This window comes from Chiloscyllium punctatum, chromosome 1 (genome assembly GCF_047496795.1).
Source record: "Chiloscyllium punctatum isolate Juve2018m chromosome 1, sChiPun1.3, whole genome shotgun sequence".
In the NCBI taxonomy this organism is placed as follows: Eukaryota; Metazoa; Chordata; class Chondrichthyes; order Orectolobiformes; family Hemiscylliidae; genus Chiloscyllium; species Chiloscyllium punctatum.
The window spans coordinates 42,711,375-42,737,794 of record NC_092739.1 but is presented as its reverse complement, the minus strand read 5'-3'; the positions used below and the strand labels follow the sequence as shown (position 1 = coordinate 42,737,794).

The 26,420-nt window shown below is 41.0% G+C and overlaps 1 protein-coding gene across 7 annotated transcripts in view; it reads left to right on the top strand.

Annotated features, from left to right (window-relative positions):
- The window catches only part of nup54 (nucleoporin 54), a 72,940-nt gene extending 51,627 nt beyond the window's left edge, over window positions 1-21,313 (top strand). For all 7 annotated transcript variants that reach the window (XM_072549629.1, XM_072549592.1, XM_072549635.1 and 4 more), the window contains 7 exons: window positions 2,649-2,845; window positions 4,314-4,368; window positions 13,121-13,214; window positions 15,708-15,815; window positions 19,237-19,356; window positions 19,497-19,607; window positions 19,971-21,313. In XM_072549629.1, coding sequence (XP_072405730.1) covers window positions 2,649-2,845; window positions 4,314-4,368; window positions 13,121-13,214; window positions 15,708-15,815; window positions 19,237-19,356; window positions 19,497-19,607; window positions 19,971-20,099 — 814 coding nt within the window. In that variant the 3' untranslated portion in view covers window positions 20,100-21,313. The remainder of the gene's footprint in view (window positions 1-2,648; window positions 2,846-4,313; window positions 4,369-13,120; window positions 13,215-15,707; window positions 15,816-19,236; window positions 19,357-19,496; window positions 19,608-19,970) is intronic.
- Window positions 21,314-26,420: the final 5,107 nt, after the last annotated feature.

Genomic DNA, 26,420 nt, shown 5'->3' with positions numbered 1-26,420 from the left:
GGGGCTTTATCTACCTTTTAATACGTTTTAAGATTGACAACACCGCTTCCTTTCTAATAACAACTTGGCTTAGAAACGCACCACTCTCTTCCCTGAGATCATCCTCCACCAATTTCTTCGCTTCGGTGAATACCGGCACACAATATTTGTTTAGGATCTCACGTACCTCTTCTGGCTCCCACATTGATTCCCTCCTTTGTCCTCAATTAGGCCAACCCTTTCCCTGCCTACTCTCTTGCTTATTAGATATATACAAAAAGCCTTGGGATTCTCCTTTAATCCTGTTTGCTCACAACTTTTCATGGCCCCTTTTAGCCCTTCTAATTCCTTGTTACATTTTTTCCTACTTTTCCTTATGTACTTTGTTACAACACTGGTTAAACCCTCCTGCTTAATTTAAACCAGAAACAAAGTTATCCCACGCAGTAATCTGTGACTGTTTGAGAGGCCAAGAACTATTTAAAGTAAAAATTAACAAGTCTATTTCTTAAAGTATAACAGAATAATTAATGAACAACTATTCACAACTCCTTCCTCCAGCCTATCTTTTTACTTTCCCTCCCATAGTGCTAGTTTGGTAAAACCCCCGATTCAGTTTTACCAAAAATTCAAATTTCAAAACTAGCCAGCGGTTGAATCTTCTTTTTATGTCTTCCTCTATAGATTTTCTCTCCAGGCCAGTGTTGATTTTTTTTTTCTGTGCACATTCCTTCTCTAGACAGGTACCTCAGAGTTCTGACTAGCAGCCTACATCTTTTGATCTTTAGGCAGTTCTACCCAACTGTTTAATTTATCCTGGACTTACACCCCCAAAGCATTGGATTGTGTCATTGACTTTTAATGTTGTCAATGTACTTGATCGGAGTTTGGTGGGGTTTTTTTGTTTGTTTTTGGAGTATATTCTAAACCTATTGGCCTAATTCAAATTTGATTTGTCTCCAGATAACCAGTTACCCTAGCTACTGGACCACATGTTACATTGTATATTATTCAGAACAATTGGTGCAGTCAGGTAGTTCTGCAAGCTTTTAACTCTCAAAGTACAGTACACCCACATCTTCATAACAACTTCAAGGGCTTCATCAATTCCCATTCTCCTAGACCTTGTGTATGCTTCCTTTTATTTTAATTTCTGACCAAGGTTACCTATGGTTCACATAACTTGCTATACCTATCCTTCATTCTCGCAGGTATGTGCCACTCCTGAACGCTGATCAACTGCTGTTTGAAATGCTCCCACATGTCCAATGTGGATTTACATTCAAGCAGTTGCTTACAGTCAAAATTCTCCAGTTTCTGCATAATATTGTAGTTTGTCTTCCCCAGTTTAACACCTTCACCCAAGGGCTGCTGTTATCCCTATCCATGAGTATCTTAAAACTCACCAGTATTATGGTCACTACTCCCGAAATGCTCTCCCACTGAAATTTCATTTGCCTGGGCGGGATCGTTTCCCAAAACCAGGTCCATATAACCCTTTCCCTGGCTGGTCTGTAACATACTGAATCAAGAGCCCCACTCCTGAATGGTCCTTGCAAATTTTGCCCTATCCAAGCCCCTAGCACTTCGTGAGTCCCAGTCAATATAGAAGAAGTTAAAATTACCCCCCACGACATCTTTCCAAAGTCTGTCCACATGTTGTCTCCTCTATCTCTGCTGGCTGTTGGGGAGGCCTGTAGTATACCCCCAGCACTGTGGTTTCACCTTTCCTACTCCTGTGTTCTACCCAGATTGCCTCACTGAGTGAGTCCTCTGACGTATCCTCCCTTAGCGCAGCTGTGAAATTTTCCTTTACCAGTATCACAATTTCCCCCACTCCTTCGATCTCCCTTTCTATCACCTGAAACATCTAAATCCTGGGGCATTCAGCTGTCCCTCTTTCAGCCAAGTCTCTAATGTGCTAATTAGCAGGAGATTTTCTTACCTTTGTTTGACCCAATAACATGAGACTTCACAGGTCGGAAAACTCACTGGATGCCACTATGCTATTACCCCTGCTGGACCTGTTGTGCTGTTGGGACAGGATGTTACCCCTCGAGATGGTGATGATGATAGTGTTGTCTGGGACATAATTATGCTCATGCAATTGTACCTTACAATCAATGGGCTGTTTCTTGACTACTTTGTGTCAGCTCTTCCAACATTAGCACTTGTCTTTGAATGTTCATCGGGAGAACTTTGCAGGCTCAACAGTGCTGAGTATGTCGTTATTGTTTTTGACGCCTGGTGGTCTGTCAGTTTAATTCCTTAGAGACCGTTTAGCAGTTTGAAGTAACTGAGTGGCTTGCTGTGCCTATTCAAAGGACGACTGAGTCAACTGCATTGTTATAGACCTGGAGTCCTATGTAGGACAGACCAGGTAAGGATGCAGGTTTCCTTCCATTAGTGACTAATGACCATCAGACCTTTTGTAAGGAGAATGGGGAGAATGTGCAAATTCCACACAGTCGCCCGAGTCTGGATTTGGAGCCTGGGTCCCTGGTGCTGTGAGGCAGCAGTGCTAACCACTGAGCTGCAGTGCTGCCCCTTTTAAATAAAGATTTTCTTAACAATCAGTTTGTGCGAACTGCTGAGTTGTGATTTGAATTTGGAGCTTTACTTCTGTCTCTAGATTGCATCTTGGTTATAAAGATGTTTTTTATTTTCAGAACAGAAATGGTGATCTATGTCGTTGAACGTTTTCCAAACGGGAATTCCAGAAGAGTTTCAGTGACGAACCTCTACAGCTCACTGGAGCAAGCTACCGTAAAGAGTCATCTGATGCAGTTAGGAGTGATTGTCACACTGCCCAGGACAGAACTTTCTCCAGCTCAGATGAAGCAACTTTTACAGAATCCTCCTGCTGGTATGTAGTGTAATATAAAGCAGTTACCCTTCCTGTTTATAGAAATGAACAGATAATGTGGCTCAAATACAGAATTCTCCAGAAACTCCGGTCTGGCAACAGCATCATCAGTTCTGAAGAAGAGTCATATTGGACTCCAAACATTAACGCTTTTTCTGTTTCTCAGATGCTGCCAGAACTGCTCAGGTTCTCCATCATTCTCTGTTTGTTTGTTTGTTGGTTTCAGATTTCCAGTCTCTGCAGTATTTTGTCTGTCTTAGATAATGCGGCTGAACAGCTTCTGCATGTGAAAATTGGATTCGAACCACAATGTACAGGATAAACCTGTCAAGTCTAAGACTCATTCCCACCTTGCCACAAAGGGCCAACTCTATCAAATTCAATCTCATGGTGAACTTTAATAAAGACTGGCATTTATCTGGTGTTTTATCTGACCACCATGCTTACAGCCAGTGACGTATATTTGAAATGTTAATGCTGTCGTAGGAAACAGCAGACAATTTCTTTGCAGCAACGTCCTGTAACAGCATTCTGATCATGACCAGGTAGTCTATCTTTTTTGATGCTAATCAAGGGATAGATATTGTCCAGGTTATTAAGTTTAACTCTCTTGCCCTTATAAGAAGTACTGCCATGGGATTGTTAACATCCACCCAAACAGACAGACAGATCCTTGGTTTAATGTACACCAGAAAGGCAGCAGCTCCCTCAGTGCAGCAGTGGAGTGTCAGCTTTGATTTGTTTATGCCCAAGTCCTGGAGTGGATTGGGCAGGAAAAGAAAGCATCTTCTTAGACCATGTGGGAGCAGCATGATCACCACCCACAGCTAATTTTAACTTCGAAAATTCAGAGTTACCAAAGAATGTAGGTGCATGCGAATTCTTTGATCTTTCCTGCTGGGTTTTATTTCCAAGTTATAAAATGTGATTTTTTTTTTCTGAACTTCTATTTTTATGTAGAATCATAGAATCCCTATACTGTGGAATCAGGCCCATTGGCTGATTTTGAGTCCACTCCACCCTATCCCTGTAACCCTCCATTTCTAATCCACCCAGCTTGCACGTTCCTGGACAAAATAGGCATTTTCCCATAGCCAATCCTCCTAACCCGCATATCTTTTGGATTTTGGGAGGAAACTGGAGCACCTGGCGGAAACCCTTAGCAGACATTGGGAGACTATGCAAACAGACAGTCACCTGAGGCTGGAATCAAACCTTGGTCCTGCGCAATGAGGCAGCAGTGCCACTAAGCCACTCTGTTGCCCTAACGTGTATTTAATTCAATTATACATCAGAAAATCACACTCTGCAATTGCAAAGCATGTGGAATGTTGATTTTAAATGAAACTATCTGAAGTGATTCACAATAATGTGTTTCCAGGAAAAAAGTTATCTGTTCTGACAAAATGTCAATCATAAAGAAATTCTCAGTGAATGTTACAGTTATTGGTACCATTTTCCATTGCAGGTGTTGATCCAATAATTTGGGAGCAGGCTAAAGTTGACAATCCTGATCCTGAAAAGTAGGTTTCTCTATCTCCTCCTTTCACCATTCATATTGCATGACTAGTGGAAACTGTGTTAAAAAGTACAATGGTTTTGCTTTTGTTTACATAATTCTTTTGTGCATAGGTTTATATGATAGCGTAAAGTTTCATATGTTCAGTGCAAACATTGAAAGTACAGTTCTGAAATTCCTCTCCATTTTGTTTTTGCAATGGAGATATCTAATGGGGCAGGTAGGGCTTGAATGAAGAATGGATTAAGCAGCGATACGTTAATGTCTTTGCAGTATACTTTCAGTACCAAACAGTAGACAGTAACATTGGACAGTTAACACAGTGAGTGTGGTTAGAGACAGTGATTTTCTTTCACTCTGGATCTTGACCAAATGAGTCAATGGACTGAAAAATGGCGGATGGAGTTCAATTTGGATAAACGCGAGGCATTACATTTTGATACAACAAAGAGTAGAACAGAGGGACCTAGGGATTCGGGTACATAATTGTTTTGAAGTTTGCAACACATAGACAGAATGATCAAAAAGGCATTTAGCACGCTTGCCTTCATTGCTCAGTCCCTTGAGTACAGGGATTGGGAAGTCCTGTTGAGGTTGTACAGGACATTGGTGAGACCTCTTCTGGAAGACTGTGTCCAGTTCTGGTTGTCCTGTTGTAGGAAGGATATTATTAACCTGGAGAGGGTTCAGAAGAGATTTACCAAGATATTGCCAGTTCTGAAAGGTTTAAGTTATAAAGAAAGGCTGGGACTTCTTTTCACTGGAACGTAGTAGGTTGAGAGGTGATTTTTATGGAGGTTTATAAAATTATGAAGGGTATAGCTAGAGGTTAATGGTAGGTGTTTTTTCCTTAGTATGGGGGATTTTAAGACTATGGCGCATATTTTTAAAGTAAAGAGAGAGAGATTTTTAAAAAGGCATGAGGGGCAAACTTTTTGGACAGAGGTTGGTTCGCATGTGCAATGATTCACAATTCCTGAGAAAGTGGTGGATGCGGGCACAGTTATGACATTTAAAAGACACTTTGATAAGTGCATGAATAGGAAAGGTTTGGAGGGCTATGGGCCAAGAGCAGACAGGATGGGCCTGTTTAATTATGGATTATGTTTGGCATGGACTGATTTGGACTGAAGGGTTTGTTTCTGTACTGTATGACTCTATATCTTTGTGTTGGTTCTAAAATAGCCAAAATATGAAAATAAACAGCTATTTGATCCATTATAAGTGAGCTTTTTTATAATGAAATTTCAAGTCAGTCTCCGCACAGTGACGGAGCTCCCAAGGTTACCTCATGAATTGCACAGTTGGACGTTTGGGTTGAATAACTAGGTAACGTTTGTAGTTAGAGTTCAGTTTTCCAGTGTTTCAAATACCAATATTACAAGCAGAATTAGCTTATTTCTGTTCTGTTTTCTACTGGGGGGAATGAATGTTCTTCCCTCTGACATACCCCTTGAAGTAACATTGTTTGATAACTCAGGAAGGTTGGTTTTGTCCTTTTGCAAATTGTCGGGGCTCCATTAAGAGGGCCACACTTAGCAGCATGACCCAATGTTAGATTCAGCAATCATTTGATGGTGATGTTTCAAGAGCTAGGTTCTTGAGGGACAGTGGCTACTTGCAGGCAGAGGGTCCTTCAGGAAGAGGGCATGTTTCCTTATTCGCTCGTGAGGATGGCGAAGGGAAACCCATCTCGTATATTATCTTCCTTTTGTTACATTTAATGAGCGCCTATTGCCACACAACTGAAGACCAAAGCTCAGCATTAGGAGGCATGAAGAATTGAGCAGAGGATTTGCCTTGGGCAGCTCATCACCACTATTCTGTCACCAATGTATTTGAACTAACTTGCTCTCTCGCCTTTCATTCAATCACTATATAAAGTACTTCTACTCCAAGATAAACTTTGGCTCAGTGTAATTTATTACTGCATGTAGCCTTTTTCTTTTCAGTTTTCAAGCTGTTTCAAAAAATGTTTTCCCTCTAACTTCATTTAATGCTGTTTTTAAAAAAAAAATATAGCTGGAGGGTGAAGTTTTAATTTATTTTAAAATACTCCTTGGGATTTTTCTATATGCGGGACCTGCTAAGGGGGAGTCGGTGTGAATTATTTGAGGGCGGCATGGTGGCTCAGTGGTCAGCACTGCTGCCTCACAGTGCCAGTGGCCTGGGTTTGATTCCTGCCTCGGACGACTGTGTGTTTGCACATTCTCCCCGTGTCTGCATGGGTTTCCTCCGGGTGCTCTGGTTTCCTCCCACAATCCAAAGATGTGCAGCTCAGGTGAATTGGCCATGATAAATTGCCCATAGAGTTAGATGCATTAGTCTGGGGTAAATATAGAGTAGGGGAATGGATCTGAGTGGGTTACCCTTTGGAGTGTTGGTGTGGACTTGTTTGGCCTGTTTACATACTGTAGGGAATCTAATCTAAACAGAGTATGGTCAGTTGTTGAATCAGATGGGCATGAGGACCAACAGGCATCTCCTACACTGAGGAGACAGTTTGAAGCTCAGGCTTCACATAATCCCGCTACATCCTTTGATATGCTAGCAGCTTACTCCCTGGCAGCCATATTGTTTAATCACAGTTTCTACTGCTATCTGAAGCAAATAACTCTACATCAATCCCATCCTCCTCACCAAAATCTGACCTATATTAGAAGGATCTTGTCAGGAGAGACTGACACAAGGATGGCTAGATTGCATGTTTAATGGCATCATCTTGCTGTGGATAGGTTCATAATATACAAGTTGTACATCTTTAAAAGCATTTGCACTTGGAAAATGATAACAGATTTTTTTTTCTTTTTAAGTGTCTGAGTCATTTCTTAACAACTGGTGTTTGATCAAATATTTGTTCTCCTATAAGTGCACCATAATTCCTGTTTGGGACTGAATCTACCTGTAAAGAATCATCAATGCAGGTGCATTCTCTCTCTCAAATCTGGCGAGCTGTTTAAACTAAATATCAGGAGCAAGGGATCAAATGGAGAAAGATGAATTTGTGGTACATCAAAGATAAAATAGAATAGTAAAATTGGAAAGGAGGGTTAGAGAATGATGGGAAGGGACAGAGAGGGAAACCCTAAGTATACATCAACAATCAAGACAAGATGTTACAAAGAAATGCACACTAAAATCTCTATTTGAGTTGCATTCATAAATTGTAAACAAATTGATAGGCCATATTGAAATGAGCAAGTATGATCTGATAACCATGGAGATATGGCTGCATGATAGGTTGTGAATATTGAGCAGCTTATCATGTTCAGGAAGAATAGGGAGCTAGGTAAAGTTGGAGGGTTAATTAATGGGTGCAGTGGTCAGAATGGACCTTCATTTGGGAGATAGGATCTGTTGAGAGGAGATGAGAAAAAGTAGGGAGGGGATTACTAGAGGAAGTTGTCTACAGGCCCCTAAAAGCAACCACAATGAAGGACAAATTGTACAAGAAATATTGGGTGCTTGTGATAAAGAGACAGCAGTGATCGTGGATGACTTTACATACAAACTGAGGAAAAAACAGATTGCCAGTACTAGCCTGGACTTGCATTGGTGGCTTTTGAGAGTTTCTTAAAGCAATGCATTCTGGAACTGACCAGAAAACCAGATGCATTAGGCTGATCGTTGCAGAGTGACCGGATTAATGAATGACCAGAATTAAGGCATCCTTGGGTAACAGTGGCTATAATATGATTGAATTTTATACCCAGTTTGGAACGGATGTATTTAAAGGGATATCTGCAAATACTTTGAATAACTATGTTTCTTCTATTCTAAAGGAAGGATTCACCATCTTTGGTTACTGAGGAGGTTTTTGAAAAGTATTCAACTGTACAAAAATGAGTTGCAGATCAGATGATTAGTCAGAGTATAAAGAATGGCCAAAATTAGTCAGAATACAAAGTGTGACCAAATGGTGAGAATAGAGAGGAAACAATCTAGACATGTAAAAGTGGATCGAGGAGTTTCTACAGATTAGAAAGGAAAAGAATAGAAGGTGAGTATTGATTCTCTAGAGAGTGAGAATGGGAATAATTGATGATCACGCGATTAAATGCTGTAGAGAATAAACAAAACCGTGGAGCCAATTCATCCCTCCCTTCCAGAGCTCTACCTCTGCTATAGAGGATAAACAAAACATTCCAGTAATAGCTGGAAGGGAGGAAGAAGTCCAATTACAATCACAAGGGCAATAGTCCTAAGCAAACAGCTGGAGCTGTAGCCAACAGTGCTTCTGATCCGATGGAACTTCGGTTTAGGGTCTTAAAAAGAAGTGACCAGTAGATTCTTTTGTGATAAGCTGCAATTTTCGAGATTTAGGAATGGTTCCAACAGACTGGACTGTAACAAATATAACCGCCCCCATTCAAGAAGGGAGGAAGGAAGGCAGAAAACAGTTATAACCCAATTAGTTTGATGTCTGTGTAGGGGAAGATGTTTAGAATTGATCAGAGGTGACAGCTAAATGCTTCGCAAAACTCTATAATCAGGAATATTCAGCTTGATATTATGCGACAAAAATTATGTTTGTGAATTTTCAGGAGGCATTTGATAAGGTGCTGAAGGTTGTTGCAGAGCATAAAACTCTTGGTGTAGGGCATGACCTATTAACAGGAATAGATAATTGGCTGGTAGGCAGAAACCATCTACAGAAATGGATCTTGTCTGGTATAATGTGATGTGTGTGGTGTTGGGCCTCTACTTCCTGCTGTTTACATCAATGACTTAAATGAGGAAAGCTAAGGCATAATAGTTAAATTCTCAGCTGACACAAAGATGGGCACAAAAACTTTGAAGAAGGAACTTGCAGACATGTATTGATAGGTTGAGTGAGTGGGCGTAAATCTGACAGAAGGCATATAATGTTGGGAAATGTGCAGTTGATCATCCTGGTAAGAAGAATTTTTAAAAAGGTTACTTAAGTGGAGAATGCAGCTCAGAACTCCACTGTCAAATGGGTCTGGGCTTTCTAGTTCATAAATGTCTTACCAGATTCCAGGGAAGGTTCCCAATTTATAATGGTTCCGGACAGGATACTTCAAATTTCCACGCTCTGGTAGGGAGGGATGAATTGGCTCCACGTTTTTGTTCAGTCACAGACCCCTCAGTTTTATACAACAAGGTTAATTTACAAAAATCCCCTCCCTTGTGGAAGATATTCTCCTAGACCAAATGAATTTATTTTCAAAAGGAGCCAATTTAATTAAGCTTTCCGGAGGTAAGAAAAGTGAGTTTAGTCGTTAATAAACACAAGTCGCAATAATAAACATGGTACATTCATACAGACCGGAAAACAGAAGTGAATCCAAAAAAAAAAGAGTTAAAATATGCATTTTGGTTTTGATGAGTTGTTCATTAAGAGTAGATAGTGGAATATTGCAGTTTCACAGTTGATTTTGAGATTCTTAGTGCAGCAGATTAATTAAGATACTCTTGTCCTGTTTCATTTTGGCAGTGGCTGGTTTCCAGCAGTTAGTGAGAGTTGCCTTCACCGGCAATGCCAGTGATCAGTGAGTGATTCTTCAACTGACCTTCACAGCACGCGACAGTGCATAAACTCATGCTTGTACTCAGCTCATTAGCACACTTGCCACTAGCGCGCACAGACCAAGAATGAAGTGAATTTTAACTCCTGTTATTGTGCATCTTAAAAGGGGGTAACATGCAATATTTCTTACCTAGTCTTTTCTCCCATCGTATTCAAAGTCTGAGAGAGCTCCCAGACAATTGCAGTTCAATTTGGAGTGCATTACTACCTCCCCCACTCCACTTAACATCCGTCCTTTTAAAGTTTGTTTGACACCTAGTCATCTGTATTAGTGGTGCTGGAAGAGCACAGCAGTTCAGGCAGCATCCAACGAGCAGCGAAATCGACATTTCGGGCAAAAGCCCTTCATCAGGAATAAAGGCAGTGAGCCTGAAGCGTGGAGAGATAAGCTAGAGGAGGGTGGGGGTGGGGAGAGAGTAGCATAGAGTACAATGGGTGAGTGGGGGAGGGGATGAAGGTGATAGGTCAGAGAGGAGAGGGTGGAGTGGATAGGTGGAAAAGGAGATGGGCAGGTCGGACAAGTCTGGACAAGTCATGGGGACAGTGCTGAGCTGGAAGTTTGAAACTAGGATGAGGTGGGGGAAGGGGAAATGAGGAAAGTGTTGAAGTCCACATTGATGCCCTGGGGTTGAAGTGTTCCGAGGCGGAAGATGAGGCGTTCTTCCTCCAGGCGTCTGGTGGTGAGGGAGCGGCGGTGAAGGAGGCCCAGGACCTCCGTGTCCTCGGCAGAGTGGGAGGGGGATGTTCCAGACCCTGACGCTGTCCATTGACAACCACTTTATTTAAATCCTCATGGCTGCATATCCATTTTTTAAAAAAAATACACATCGTTAAAAGTTTGTCTCCAAGTTATCTGTTGTCATGACATGGGTCATAAAAGGTTAGTTTGCAGGTATAGCATGTAATCAAGAAGACCAGTGGGATGCTATAGGCTATCATAAAAGGAATTGAGCATAAAAGTATAACTTGGATAAGGGGAGCAGTGGCAGTGCAGCTATAAATTCACTGATGACACCAAGATAAGTTGGAAAGTATGCTGAAGACAAAGGAAGATGTAGACCCGTAAAAATAGGTAGAGTGAGTGAGTGAATACAAATGTGGTATGTTGCAACGTTTGTAAAATTGTACAATGAGGAAAGCATTGTGTGGTCCCTTTTAAAAGATTGGGTTTTTTGTGCTTAGTGATATTTGAAAAGGGTATCAGTGGGTTTGCAGGTGTACAGATTCCCCTGCTCCTCGGATGCTGGCTGACTGGCAGTGCTTTTCCAGCACCACACTTTTCATCCTCGAAATTAAAGCCAAGATACGTCTTCCGGAATGTTCTGTGCCTCCTTCGCTGATCTACTTTCAGAGAGCTAGTGATTTTCCCTTAGAGCTGGTGGTTGTTAACTCTAACAGATGGCAGGTGCTCTCACCCCGATTTTCAGATACCCTCTTCTTTTATACCCTTGATGATGACCTGTCAATATTTTTACAATCAGATTGATCCTAGATTGTCAAAACCATCAGGTTTAAATTTAATAGGTGGCTAAGGGCCTGATTTAAATTGTTTGGTTAAATTTGAACTTTGTCCTGATAGCAAAACAAAACTGCTGTCTGGATTGCTAACCCCACAGCCCTTTTGATACCAATGTTTCAATTCAGGGGCTCTGTGCACACGCAAAACCACAGACATCCTTTCTGAATCTCTAAGCACAGGAAAAAAAACATCTTTTAGAAGGACCACTCAATGCTTTCCCCATTTCACAATTTTACACTACAGGTAGAGGGAGGAAAACGTGGATAAGTGTGAAGGTGTTCACTTTTTGGCAATCAGAATAAAATAAGTCTTATGGAGTAAATGGAGAATGACTGCAGAGGAATTTAGGAATTCTAGTGCATGGGCCACAAAACATTAGTATACAAGTACTTCGAGTAATTAAAAGAGCGAATGAGATGTTATCCTTCATCTTTAGAGGAATTTAACATCAGTTAAAATAGTGTGCTTCATTTATACAAAAAAACTGGTGAGAGCATGTCTCAAATGCTGTGCAGTTATGGTCTTTCTTGCATGAGGAAGGTCATAAATGCAGTTCAGCAGAAGTTTACTAGGTTAGTACTTGGAATGAGTGGCTTGCTTAATGAAGAAAGGTTAGAAAGACTGGGCTTGTTTTGATAGTTTAGAAAAGTGACAGTGACAGGATCCTGAATGGTCTTGACACTAAGTATGGAAAGGATTTCTTGCCTTGTGGGAGAGTCTGGAATTAAAATGAGGTGTCACCCACACATCCCTGAACCCTATGGGTAATTTAGATTGATTCCTTACAGTATGGAAACAGGCCCTTAGGCCCAATAAGTCCACACCGACTCTCCAAAGAGTAACCCACCCAGACTCATTTCAGGACAGAGAGAAGGAGATTCCATTTCTGAGGGTTGTCAATTTTTCGAGCTCTGCGCCTCAGTGACAGAGGGAGGCCATTAAGTATTTTCAAGGTGAAACTAAAGTTAGGCAAGGGGATTCAAGGTCATCAGCTGTAGGAGGGAACATGGACAACATAAACTAAACAGATCAGCCATGATCTTGCAAAATGTGGGAGCAGGCTCATGTGGCTGAATGGCCCCATCCCTAATTTGCATGATTATAAAACAAGATGGTTTTGTAAGCTACTATGCATGCATTTTAATCTTAGTAAATGAGCAAAATAACTTATTCAGCTAAGTGTTGCTTTGGTGTGGACTAGTTGTCAGCCTCACACAGCAGTCTTTTTTTTGTTCAGCACTGTGTAGTCCAAGTGACCCTTGACCCCACCAAAACCATCTGACCTAAAATCAAAGTTAAAAATCACACAACACCAGGTTATAGTCCAACAGGTTTAATTGGAAGCCCACTCGCTTTCGGAGCGACGCTCCTTCATCAGCAAAATCAAGCAAGACGTGAAATCCTGTGTGGACTCGTTTCCAATTTTTTTAATGTTTTGAGCTTTATTATACTCCATTACAATTAACCTTTTATTTGCAATGAAGCAAACTTTCTCTCTTGCTTTATATAGAAGTATCTTTTAAGAGGTTTGCACGTTTTCCTAAAAAGCTGGTATCCTCTATCTCCAGATCGTTTAAACTACAACCGAATGGGGGTGGTGATAACAAGATCCTTAACAGCATTTTCATTCATTATATACATGCAACTTGATTATTAACTGTTCTGTCCCTTACTCTCTCCCCTAAGGCTTATACCAGTGCCCATGGTTGGTTTTAAGGAATTGCTGAGGAGGCTTAAGTTCCAGGAACAGATGACAAAACAGCATCAAAGCAGATTGGATGTGAGTTGGGATTTTAGCTTCAAAAGTCATTTTTAGGCCACTATCAGTTCTGTTTACTTAACATTATTTTTCCCTGTTGTTAATTCTGACCTGGTATGATTATGCACTCTGCAGGTTCTGCAGCAATTAGTCACTTAGTAACACAGAACCTGAGTTATGTTTAAAAAGTAGCACATTTTGTCAAAGCTTTAAGCAAAGTTCAGCAGTTGTCACTTCACTGCTGCAAACTACTTGGACATATTGTGTCCTTTTGTGGACCATTGTTTTGGAAAGTGATTTTGGTCAGAAACTCTTAAGAATCTGCCTCGGTCTGTGTGGAGTTTGCACACTCTTCCTGTGTCTGCGTGGGTTTCCTCCCACAGTCCAAAAATGTGCAGGTCAGGTGAATTGGCCATGTTAAATTGCCTGTAGTGTTAGGTGAAGAATGGGTTTGGGTGGGTTGCTCTTCGGAGGGTCGGTGTGGACTTTTTGGGCCAAAGGGCCTGTTTCCACACTGTAAGTAAATCTATTAATTTTTGTTTCAAAGCTTTCTTCAGTACGTGATGCAGAAATTATGCATCGCTACGTTGTGAAAATTGTCACCATGAATACGTTTAGAAACAAGTGTAAGACATTCAAATAATCTCTAATTTCTTTTTGCAGATTTTTAAGTTGATTGTTCTTTGTATGGATCTGACATTGGAGAGGTGTAACACATTGAGACGCCAGCAGGTGGCATTTCAGCATTTGAGAATGATGTTTAAATCTGCTCCTGGCTGATCTCAGTTGCCTGCCAGCAAATTAAAGTAAATTAGGCAATAGTGTTTTGGTTGCTGTTATGTTTTCTACAGCTAGCTCAGTGTGATGTGGGTACTGAGAGTAGGTTGATCATCTACCCTCTAAGGCATGATTTGAGATTTCAACAAAAACCTGATTTTAATATCCTCCAGAAACATTTTTTAAATTAAAAAATAACTTGTCATAGTTCTGTCTAGATGGGCCAAAGGAATCAGGGCTCCAAAGTAAGATGGAGAGAAATGCTATACAGTCAAGCACAAGAGCTGACAATACCTATTAACAAGCTATGTTGATAGAAGTCCTGGACACTGAGTTGAACTTGCAGTGCAGCATGCCATAGTCAGATGCTGAGTTGATCCTCTGCCATTATATGGATTTCCCAAGCAGAGTCTTGCTGACTACTTACCAGGAGCACAAGGCAACCATCAGGAACATTAATGCTGGGCTGCTGTTGTGCAGCTTCCAACAGTTGGCTGTCGACTGCCACGTCTGGGAGCAAATTACTTGGCATTCTTATTCCTGGCCACACAAAGCATGTTTCCTTATCCAATCAGACCCACACAAACCTGAGGTATCATTTTTTTTTATTCCAATGTGAATCTTGTACTGATTGTATTTTGTTTGTTGAGTTCCTATGGAGTCATTCAAAAAAAAGTGCAGCATCTTTGAGCACATTTCTAATAATTATTAATCTGACTGTATCAATAAGAACTTTGCTGTGGTACTCACTGTAGGAAGTGTTTGAAAAAGGCCTGTAGGTCAACTCATTCTAAGTTCTTTACACAAGCAACTGTTTTGTTTATTTTCTTTAGAGAGAGAAAGGTTAGAAAATAGTGTCATCCTCATGTTTTTTTTTGATTGCTGTCTTTTCATAGAATCATAGAATCCCTATAGTATGGAAATAGACCATTTGGCCCAACAAGTCCACATTGACCCTCCTGAAGGGTAACCCACCCAGACCCATTTTCCTACCCTATTACTCTTCATTTACCCTGACTAATGCACCTAGCCCACACATCCCTGAACCCTATGGGTAATTTAGATTAGATTCCTTACAGTATGGAAACAGGCCCTTAGGCCCAATAAGTCCACACCGACTCTGCGAAGAGCAACCCACCCAGACCCATTTCCCTCTTACTAATGCACCTAACGATATAGGCAAGTTAGCATGGGCGATTCACCTAATCTGCACATCTTTAGATTGTGGGAGGAAACTGGAGCACCCAGAGGAAACCCACGCAGGCATGGGAAGAAAGTTGCCCGAGGCTGGGATCGAACCCAGGTCCCTGGTGCTGAGGCAGCAGTGCTAACCACTGAGCCACCATGTTGCCCCTATTTATTTGCAAAATGAGAGATGCTCTCCGAACTCTTTAGCATCTCCATCTGCTTATGTAAAAAGAAACTGGAAGCACACGTACATTTTTCACAGTGAGATAGTGAGAACTGTAAATACTGGAGATCAGAGTCCAGAGTGTGGTGCTGGAAAAGCACAGTAGGTCAGGCAGTATTCAAGGAGCAGGATTTTTCATTCTTCACACACAGTTTGAGCAGCAAACAGACTAACCCTTTCCTATAATATTTTGATTTCCATTTGTGCAATTATTCAAATAAAACAATTAAAGATAGAGTTTCATAAATGTGAGACGTCTTTCTCTTGTACATCTTGTAAACTTTAATAGCTTATCATTGGTGTACCTTCTCCACCCCCACATACAGATTATATCTGAGGATGTAAATGAGCTGCAGAAGAACCAGGCTACGACTGTAGCGAAGATAGCCCAGTACAAGCGAAAACTGATGGACCAAGCTCATAAAGTCTTGCAAGTAATTTATTGCATATATTTGCAATTTTTATGTGCAAATTTAAAACTTTTTTAAAATGTTTTTTTTGCAAATTTGGATTTTTACATACAGATGTCAGTAAGGAATTTGCTTGATCAGGTGTTGCAGAACAGAATGTTTTGTCATATTCCAGCCCAAATGCCCACTTATTCAAACCACTATGTAATCAATTTTGCATTTTCTGCCTTGTGTGCTTAATCTTGGAGTGTAAGTATTCCCTCTATCCAAACTTTTCTGATTGTACTAACTAGGCAGTCTGCACTCCACAAACCTTTTTGAAGAATCCTCCTCATTTTCTTTCACAAGAGATATTTGTTTGAAGAAATCCCATTTACTCATTTGATCTTTCTGACCCCCCAGAATGCTAACCCTATTGTCTTCACATCACAGCATTTTACCTTCTAAATTTATCTAATCAGAGGGTTAGATAGGGTGGACAGGGAGAGCCTTTTTCCAAATATGGGGACGGCAAACACGAGAAGACAACTTTAAAGTGAGGGGAGTTAGGTATAAGACAGATGTCAGAGGTAGTTTCTTTACTCCGAGTAGTAAGGGTATGGAATGCTTTGCCTGCAACGGTAGTAGATTCTCCAAGTTTAAGTGCATTTAAGTCGTCATTGGACAGGCATATTGACATACATGGAATAGTGTAGGTGGGATGGACTTCAGATTAGTATGACCGGGTGGTGCAACATCAAGGGCCGAAGGGCCTGTACTGCGCTGTAATGTTCTAATATCGTAGCTTTTTTTTTAAAACTTGGTGGCCTGTTACAAATTTTGTGATCAACAGCAGTAAAATATATTCCTCTCCATACCTGCCTATAACTCTCTCACTTCTCAATCTAATCTTGCCCAGCTGCCCCAAGTTGTAGGATCTTTCATTTCATGTTCACTTTGCCAAGTCTGTCAAATATCTTGTAACTGGATTAAGTCCTGTATTGTTACTTTCCAAGCCTGGAGAGCCCTATACTATTGAGCTTCTGTGAGACTTTGAAATCACGTCTCTGCTTTCTTCTCTGGTTTACCTTTTGGGCCTGGGGTGTGAGAGATCTCAATTTATTGTCTGGGCATAAATTCTCCACAGACCAGCATCTCAACTCTTGAGCAATGCAGTAGTGCAGTCAAGAATGGCAATTTGCTGGAAATGTGAAGTGTAGTTGTAAATGCAAGCAGAAGATTGGTATGAGATTAAGTATCTTGAGATTATATCAAAATATCTAAGGCTGCAAGGCAATCAGCTGTGTTGAAGAGAAAAGATGGTTGTGATAGCTCAGGACTATAATATTTCATCAGAACCTGAAGATACTGAGTGACTTGTGTGCTTCCAACTGTTTCTGCTTTTGTGACAAATGATTCTGATCTTTGTAATTGATCAGAAACAACTCTCTACCACAATAGGTTAGTACAAGAATATTGTAAAAACACTTGAAACATTGAGAATAGTTTGATTACCTACCTTGTAATTGAACGTCCATTTATTTTATTCAAAAACAGACTTTAGATTTTTGTTGAAATGATGCCATGATCATTTATTTGGCATATTGTATTTAGAATTGAATTTTGCAAAGTTTTTCTTCTATAACAAAGATCCTTCTCTTTACAAAAGGTCAAAAGTTTGTTGATGGATAGAAAGCAGTAATGAGATTTATCAGTATTGCTCGCATTGATGAAGTGTGAAATATTAAGGTTAATTCACATCTAAACTGTATAATAATGGTTTGGATTTGATCAAGGGATATGAAGTCAAATGCTGTGCTAATGCCCCAAGGTTGCTAATGCAATACGAAAGACTCCAGGGCATACTCAGATAAATTTAATATCAAGAAATATAATGCTCTATACCTTTTAGAGCAAAGTTTGCAGATAAACAGTGAGAAATGTGAATTTGATGTAATTAATTAGTGTTAGAATAGTAGATAAAATCATTAACAAAATGCAAATAACATTTTGGATTTTATGTATAGCATAAACTACAGAGCAAAGAGGGTAGTGAATTTATGTAATTCAATGCTTAAGTCACAATTAATGCACTGTCTGCAGTTTTACAGAAGAGAAATTAAAATCGACCAGATTGGATTCAGCAGTGAAGAATTAGAAATGAGTGCCATTGCAAAACCATTGGGATGTTTTACTCGTGTTTAAAGCATTTAGAGTCAGAGATGTACAGCACAGAAACAGACCTGATATCCCAACCCATTATAGTCCCACCTTCCAGCACCCGGCCCATATCCCTCCAAACCCTTCCTATTCATATACCCATCCAGATGCTTTTTAAATGTTGCAACTGTACCAGCCTCCACCACTTCCTCTGGCAGCTCATTCTATAAACATACCACCCTCTGCGTGAAAACGATGTCCTTTGAGTCTCTTTATATCTTTCCCCTCACACCCTAAACCTGTGCCCTCTAGTTCCCTGACCCCAGGGAAAAGACTTTGTCTATTTATCCTATCCATGCCCCTCATGATTTTGTAAACCTCTAAGATCACCCCTCAGCCTCTGACACTCCAGGGAAAACCGCCCCAGCCTATTCGGCCTATCCCTGTAGCTCAAATCCTCCAGCCCTGGCAACATCCTTGAAAATCTTTTTTCTGAACCCTTTTCAAGTTTCACAACATCTTTCCAATTGGAAGGAGACCTGAATTGCACTTTAATATTTACAAATTGTAAAACGAGATGGGGCTATTTTAACTGAAACCAAAGATTTATTAAACATGTTTAAAGTAATTGAGTGTTTTGATAAAATAAATAGATGACCTTTTGCTGTGCGATTTATCAGGTTAAAATTATTAATAAGTGGATTGTCAGTAGAGGTTTATACAGCCAGTCTTTGAAGTTCAGAAAACTTGAGGCAGGCAGCATGTTTTAAGGGAGAACTGGACAAAAGAAAAATAAAGAGAACCTGAATTAATATAATGCCTTTCATGATACCAGGATTTCCCAACAAAATTTTCTGCAAAGATCTAGTACAGAAATGATAGGCTGAATGGTCGCCTCCTGTGCTGTGTAATCATTCTATGATTTTTACATCCAGTGAAGAACTTCTTGAGTTACAGTCTCTCTTGTAATATAGGGAATTCAGTAGTCAATTTGCACTCAGCAAGCAACAAGGTCTTCATCACCAGGTACTTTATGGCGTTTGTTTTAATGTTTGAAAGAAAAAATATTGGCAAGAATGTCGGGGGGGAGATCTCCTGATGTCAATGGGGTGGCTGGACAATAAAACGTTATTGCTCTCGCTTTCCTATAGTTATAAGTGTGTATCTCAAAGATAGTGGTGACCTAAATGCTTTCTGTAAACTTGGAGTACTGTGAGCATTCTCCTCGGCCACTTTCCCCCACCCACAATCTGTGCACGTAACTTGTAGGTGGTCAGTTGTCAAGTTCGTGCTGTTTTTTCTTTAGGTGCTAATAAAGCAAGAGATCCAGAGGAAAGCAGGTTATGCAATACAAGCAGAAGAAGAACAGCTTCGTGTGCAGCTAGATACTATCCAAAGTGAGCTAAATGCACCTACCCAGTTTAAGGTACAGACATCTAGTTCTCTGAATTCATTATGACATAGAACAAAACAGTTTGTATTGAGCAAGTGTAACTGGATTGGAAAGGTTGCTAAGAAATGTAAGTGAACAAGACAGCATGTTGCAGTAATGATGTTTATGTGCAGGGCCGTTTGAACGAACTGATGTCTCAGATAAGAATGCAGAATCATGTTGGAGCTGTCCGATCAGAAGAGAGATACAGTGTCGATGGCGATCTCTTGGGCGAAATCAAGCAGGTACATTTTTTTCCCCAGAGAGCTAGAATAAGCTCCCCAGAGTGAAAACTGTACTGAAAATTGAATTTTAATGTTTATTGTGCAGGTTAAATTTTGACCGTAAAGAATCTTAGGCTTAACACCCTTTTTTTTAAAAAAACTGCATTAATTATAAAGTTTAATTTTAGATAAAAAGCAACACTCTTGACCAGACAGTTTGACACCATTATGAGAAACTTTCACATTTTTAATTTGCTTTCTATCATCCTATTAATTGTTGTTTTTAAAAAAAAAATGGCCACTGATTTTCAAAACTAATTGTGCTTACAGTATCTCCCTGAATCTCTGCTAATCTCTGCTTTCTCTTTCTCTTCCTCTTCCTAGCACCTGAAGTTGCAGCAGGAAGGTCTGACTCATTTGATCAGTGTCCTGAAGGAAGATTTGGAGGATGTGAAGCTAATTGAGCAGGGCCTTAATGAGAGTGTTCATGTTCGCCGTGACCTTTTCAGTTGATGGCCTTTCTGGAATATCACTGTGGTTAAGGCTTTTCTTCCTTTCTAACCAAACTGTTTCTGGGTCTGTCCCACCTGCACAAATGATATAACATCTCCATGTTGGTGTGGACTGGAGAAAGAATTGTTGTTGCCATTGTTCATTAAACGCTGCAGTCACCTCTGATAAATCTGCAGCTTTGGGGATCCTACTGAAAGCACCCAGCTGCAAAACTTTGCAAGAGATTAGTGACTGTTGAGTGACGTTGTTTTGCATGTCCAAAGGCATAACTTAGAAACTACTGTGTGTAGATTCGTGATGAATGTTTGAAATGAATGTTGTTCACTGAAGAACGACCTACTTTAATGTAGATTTTAACCTGTTGAATATGTAATAAGCATTTATTCATCAAAGTTGCAAATAGTAGCTTCTGGATTCATATCTCCACTTTTTTCTTTCTGATTTTTGTCAAGTGTATAAATATGAAGATTTTCCTGTTCTATGCAATCGGTTGGGACAGATGTGTTTTTAAACGCTTGCTAGTAATCAGACTTGCATTGAACAGGAACGTCTGTATCAGTACTGATTCTGTCAGGGCCAAATTGGAGTTTCTTTACATTTTCAAAAAATTAGCGTGCACCTGGAGCTTTGCTTGTGTTGAATGAGGTGGGTGTTTGACTCTCTTGAGTACTTCTGAACAACTTGTATAGCTTGAAAATGTGACCTTGCTATGAATGTGGAAAATTTGAAGTGTGCTTTAATGGACATAATAAGAGCCCTGGAGACTGGAACCATGAATTGATAATTAATGTTAGAAGATTCAGAGAAGCAGAAATGGTAGATATCCAAACCAATTTTATTTTTTGTTAAACTCTTACACGTGTATTTATAAAATTACCACAAGGAGCATTTGTTTTTGAGAGTTGATATTTTTAAAAGTTCAATCCGTGATATTTCTCACGTTTAGTGTGTGCAACTCCTTTCTTATCCAGCAGCACGTTCAGGTTAGTGCCAGTCATGTTTACAAAATAATGCCTGTGTCATTTGTGGTCACTTTGAAATGTACATCAGTACAATCTCTTAATGCTGGAGTAGCAGCGATGAGCTATTGGCTAGACCAAAGTCAAGCCAGACAAGGATCTGTAGTGAAGAACTACTTTTCAGTGTGTTAAATATTTGTAATAATTATGCAAAGAGGGGATAAATTCTAAATAAACAATTTGATTTAATAATCATCCACTTTGGAGTCTTCTAATATTATGTTCGTGGTGTGAATCAGATATTGTTCAGGAATTTCATTATGAAATTTCATTGACATTCCTTCTCCCAGCTCTTCAATCTGATAAGTGTTTTATTTCCTTCCTTAAGAATATTAGTCAAATGATTTGCTCCAGTTCCTTGTATTACTGAGGAACTGTGATTCTATATAGGAAGTCTAAGTCAGTGCCCTTTGGCCATGGGAAATGATGTTTCTTGTTCAGCTAAGAATCTGAATTGCTGTCTTTGGAAAAGAAATTTGAGTTTCAAATAATGGACTGGTGTAGATGGTATTGCTACTTTATTAGACTGCTTTTGAAGGTGAAAGTTTGCAGAACTACCCCCCCATGCTAAGAAAAATGCCCAAAAATGGAACTGTATTCCAACACAATCTGGAACTCTTTGGCCTTTTAAAGAATGAGTTTTTGACGACAAAACTAAAGAAAAGAAAAGATAACAAAATACAGTGCACATACCCACAGATTAGAAATGCGCACTGTGTAAAAAGGTAACAGTTATAAAGATGTAGGAGTCTGTCACTGGGTTCTGTGAACAGTAGCTGCTGAAAGATTACGGTAATTAACTTGGACTTTACCTGTAATGCTGACATTTCCCTCCCCACCCCTTTTCGCCTTCCACAAAGACCGTTCCCTCGTGACTACCTTGTCAGGTCCACGCCCCTCTAAGACCCACCCTCCCATCCTGGCACTTTCCCCTGCCACCGCAGGAACTATAAAACCTGCGCCCACACCTCCTCCCTCACTTCTATCCAAAGCCCTAAAGGAGCCTTCCACATCCATCAAAGTTTTGCTTGCACATCCACTAATATCATTTATTGTATCCGTTGCTCCTGATGCGGTCTCCTCTACATTGGGGAGACTGGGCGCCTCCTAGCAGAGCGCTTTAGGGAACATCTCTGGGACACCCGCACCAATCAACCACACCGCCCCGTGGCCCAACATTTCAACTCCCCCTCTCACTCTGCCGAGGACATGGAGGTCCTGGGCCTCCTTCACCGCCGCTCCCTCACCACCAGACGCCTGGAAGAAGAACGCCTCATCTTCCGCCTCGGAACACTTCAACCCCAGGGCATCAATGTGGACTTCAACAGTTTCCTCATTTCCCCTTCCCCCACCTCACCCCAGTTCCAAACTTCCAGCTCAGCACTGTCCCCATGACTTGTCCGTACTTGTCCTACCTGCCTATCTCCTTTTCCACCTATCCACTCCACCCTCTCCTCCCTGACCTATCACCTTCATCCCCTCCCCCACTCACCCATTGTACTCTATGCTACTTTCTCTCCACCCCCACCCTCCTCTAGTTTATCTCTCCACACTTCAGGCTCACTGCCTTTATTCCTGATGAAGGGCTTTTGCCCGAAACGTCGATTTTTGAAGCTACTTGGATGCCGCCTGAACTGCTGTGCTCTTCCAGCACCACTAATCCAGAATCTGGTTTCCAGCATCTGCAGTCATTGTTTTTACCTTGGAAATGAAACAGTTGATTTCAAAACTGTTGGTTCTGTATATAGCTGACAGGCAAGGCTGCCTTTCACAGATGCATCAAGCAATGACCTGTATGGGTAGGAGTGAACACCTCCGTGTCCTGGGGAAGACTAAGTCCCATTTCCGTTGAGGATACCTTTCATTGTATTCTGTGTCATTACCACCACCACCACAGATTTCAAACAGATCTAGCAACAAAAAAAAACTGGACATCCCTGAGAATCTGTGGGCCATCAGAGTCATAAATGTATTCCAACCCAATCTGCTACCCCCATGGCCCCTCCCACTCTACTATTATCACCAAACCTGAACACCATGCCAGGGCATCAGCTCCAGTTCAATGAAGAAGGGAATGTCAATAGCAGCCACCAAGCATTCCAAAAATGGAGACATTGGCCTGATGGAGATACAACACAGGACCACTTGCTCACCAAAAAGCATAAGCATCATGTGACAGACAGGGATAAGCAATTCCACAACCAACAGATCAAATCTGAGCTGTGTTGTCCTGCCATATCCAGTCGTGAATGGTGCTGGACAATTAAACAACTCAATGGAGGAGGGGGATCTACAAGTAACACCATCCTCAACAGTGGGGGATCCCAGCACATCAGTACAAAAGATAAGGCTCAAGCATTGTATCCTCCTTCAGCAAGATGTACTGAATGGAAAATCCATCTCTGCATCCTCTTAAGATCCCCAGTGTTACAGATGTCAGCCTTCAATCAATTCAGTTCACTGATATGATAACAAGTAATGGCTAGTGCACTGAATACTGCCATGACTATGGGCACTGACAACATTTCTAGCAATTGTCCTGTGCACTTATGCTCCAGAACTAGCTGTGCCCCTAGCTAACTTTTATTCCAGTACAGCTACAACACTAGTATCTACCAGTCAATGTAGAAAATTGCCCAAGTATGTTGTCAACAAAAGCAGGGAAAATCCAACCCTGCCAATTGTTGCCCCGTCAGCCTGCTCTGGATTATCAATAAAATGATAGAAGGGTTTGTCAATAGTACTGTCCAGCAGCACTTCGAAACAAATATCTTGTTCACTGATGCTCCAAACGTGGACAAAGAACTGAATTTCAGAGCTGAGGTGAGAGTGATTACTGTGACACCTAGGCACCATGTGACTGAGTGTTGTGTCAAGCAGCCTTGGCAAAACTAAAGTCAATGAAAATCACAGGGAAACATTCTCTGCTGATTGATGTCTGAAGCTGCCCATGCCCAAATGTGCCAAATACTGGACAATGTCCAGGCTGATGTGTGGCAAGTTAACAGTCTTGCCACATGAGTGGCAGTTAATAATCCTCTCCAACAAGAGAGGCTGAAACCATTGCCCTACCACTGAATTCCCCACTATCAGGCTGCTAGGGGTTACCATTGATCGGAAACTGAACTAGTGATATAAGTACTGTGGTCAGAGATTAGGAATTCTGTGATGAGAAATTGTCTCCTCTCCCTTGTGCCTGTTCATCATCTACAACACACTTCTCAGAAGTATGATAGAATGCTCCCTACTTGCTTGGAATCATGTGGCTCCACAAATATTGAAGGAACTTGACACCAGCTAATGTAAAGCATGCTATTTGATTAGCAACCCATCCAATGCCTTAATTATTCACTCCATCCACTGCTGCACAGTGGCTGTGGTGTGTACCAATAGCAAGGCACGCTTAGTAAGTCACCAAGTTCCCTTCAAAGACTCCTTACAACCTGGTCAGCTCTATCTCCTAGAAGCACAGAGCAGCAGGTGTATGGGAACATTGCCACCTGCTAGTTACCCTCCCAGCCATATACCACACTAATTTGGAATTGTACTACCTTTCCTTCACCATTGCTGGGTTGAAATCCTGGATCTTCCTTCATAACATTTGTTTGTGTCCCTAATCCCCTTGCACTGCATCAGTTCAAGGAGGCATTAGAACACCTTTTTTCGGTGCAATTAAGAATAGGCAAGGAATGCTGGTCAAGCCTGTAACACCTGCATCCCATGAATGAATATTCGCAACATCTATGGATTCAAATAGACCTCGTTTCCTTTTGGTGTATTCTTAGCTTTCCTTCATCCCTCTTTACTGTTGGTTTGTGAAATTAAATGGACATAGCAACTTAATGTATAAACTTCAAGTTGCTATGAGAAGTTATAAGTCCAAAATATCTGATTTGATTTTCTGAGCAACAGTTCATGAGACCACGAGATATGGGGGCAGTAATAGATCATTCAGCTCATCTAGTCTGCCCCCCCCCCCCCCCATTCAATGAGATCATAGTTGATCTGAAAATCCTAAACTCTACTTTCCTGCCTTTTCCCAAAAACCCTTGATTTTTTTTTTACTGAACAAGTACATCCAAAGTTCAGAGAGGTTTTTATTTTAATAGTACAACTTTGACAGGCCTGTGCAGTAAAGAATTTGACCGACTCTCTACCTTCAGAAGAAAATTCCTTCCAATCTCTGATTTAAATGTGCAAACCCTTATTCTGAGATTATGCCCCCTGATCTTAGACTCTCCGACAATGGGAAATAACTTTCCCGTGTCTACTCTGTCAAGTCCTCAAAATCTCTTATGCATTTCAATAAGATTGCCATTCGTCCTTCTAAATTCCAATGAATACAGGACAATCATTTCAACTTCTCATAACACAGTCTAGAACTGGTGTCAGCCTAGTGAACCTTCCCTGGACTGCTTCATTGCCAGTATCTTTCCTTAGATACGTGACTCAAAACTGTTCACTGTATTCCAGCTGTGGTCTGACTAGACTATTGACTTATATAGAGTCATAAAGTCAGAGATGTACAGCATGGAAACAGTCCAACCCGTCCACGCCTACCAGATATCCCAACCCAATCTAGTCCCACCTGCCAGCACCCGGGCCATATCCCTCCAAACCCTTTCTATTCATGTACCCATCCAAATGCCTATTAAATGTTGCATTTGTATCAGCCTCCACCACTTCCTCTGGCAGCTCATTCCATACACATACCACCCTCTGCATGGAAAAAGTTGCTCTTTAGGTCTCTTTTATATCTTCCCCTCTCACCCTAAACCTATGCCCTCTAGTTCTGGACTCCCTAATCCCAGGGAAAAGACTTTGTCTATCTATCCTATCCATGCCCCTCATAATTTTGTAAATCTCTCCACCACCACCCTCTGTCTTCTACCTTTTGAGCCAGTTCTGAATGGCTAGTTCTCCCTGTATTCCATGAGATCTAACTTTGCTGGTCAGTCTCCCATTGGGAACCTTGTCGAACGCCTTACTGAAGTCCATATAGATCACATCTACTGCTTTGCCCTCATCAATCTTCTTTGTTACTTCTTCAAAAAAACTCAATCAAGTTTGTGAGACATGATTTCCCACACACAAAGCATGTTGACTATCCCGAATCGGTCCTTGCCTTTCCAAATACATGTATATCTTGTCCCTCAGAATTCCCTCCAACAACTTGCCCACCACTGAGGTCAGGCTCACTGGTCTATAGTTCCCTGGCTTGTCCTTACCACCCTTAAACAGTGGCACCACGTTAGCCAACCTCCAATCTTCCGGCACCTCACCTGTGACTATTGATGATGCA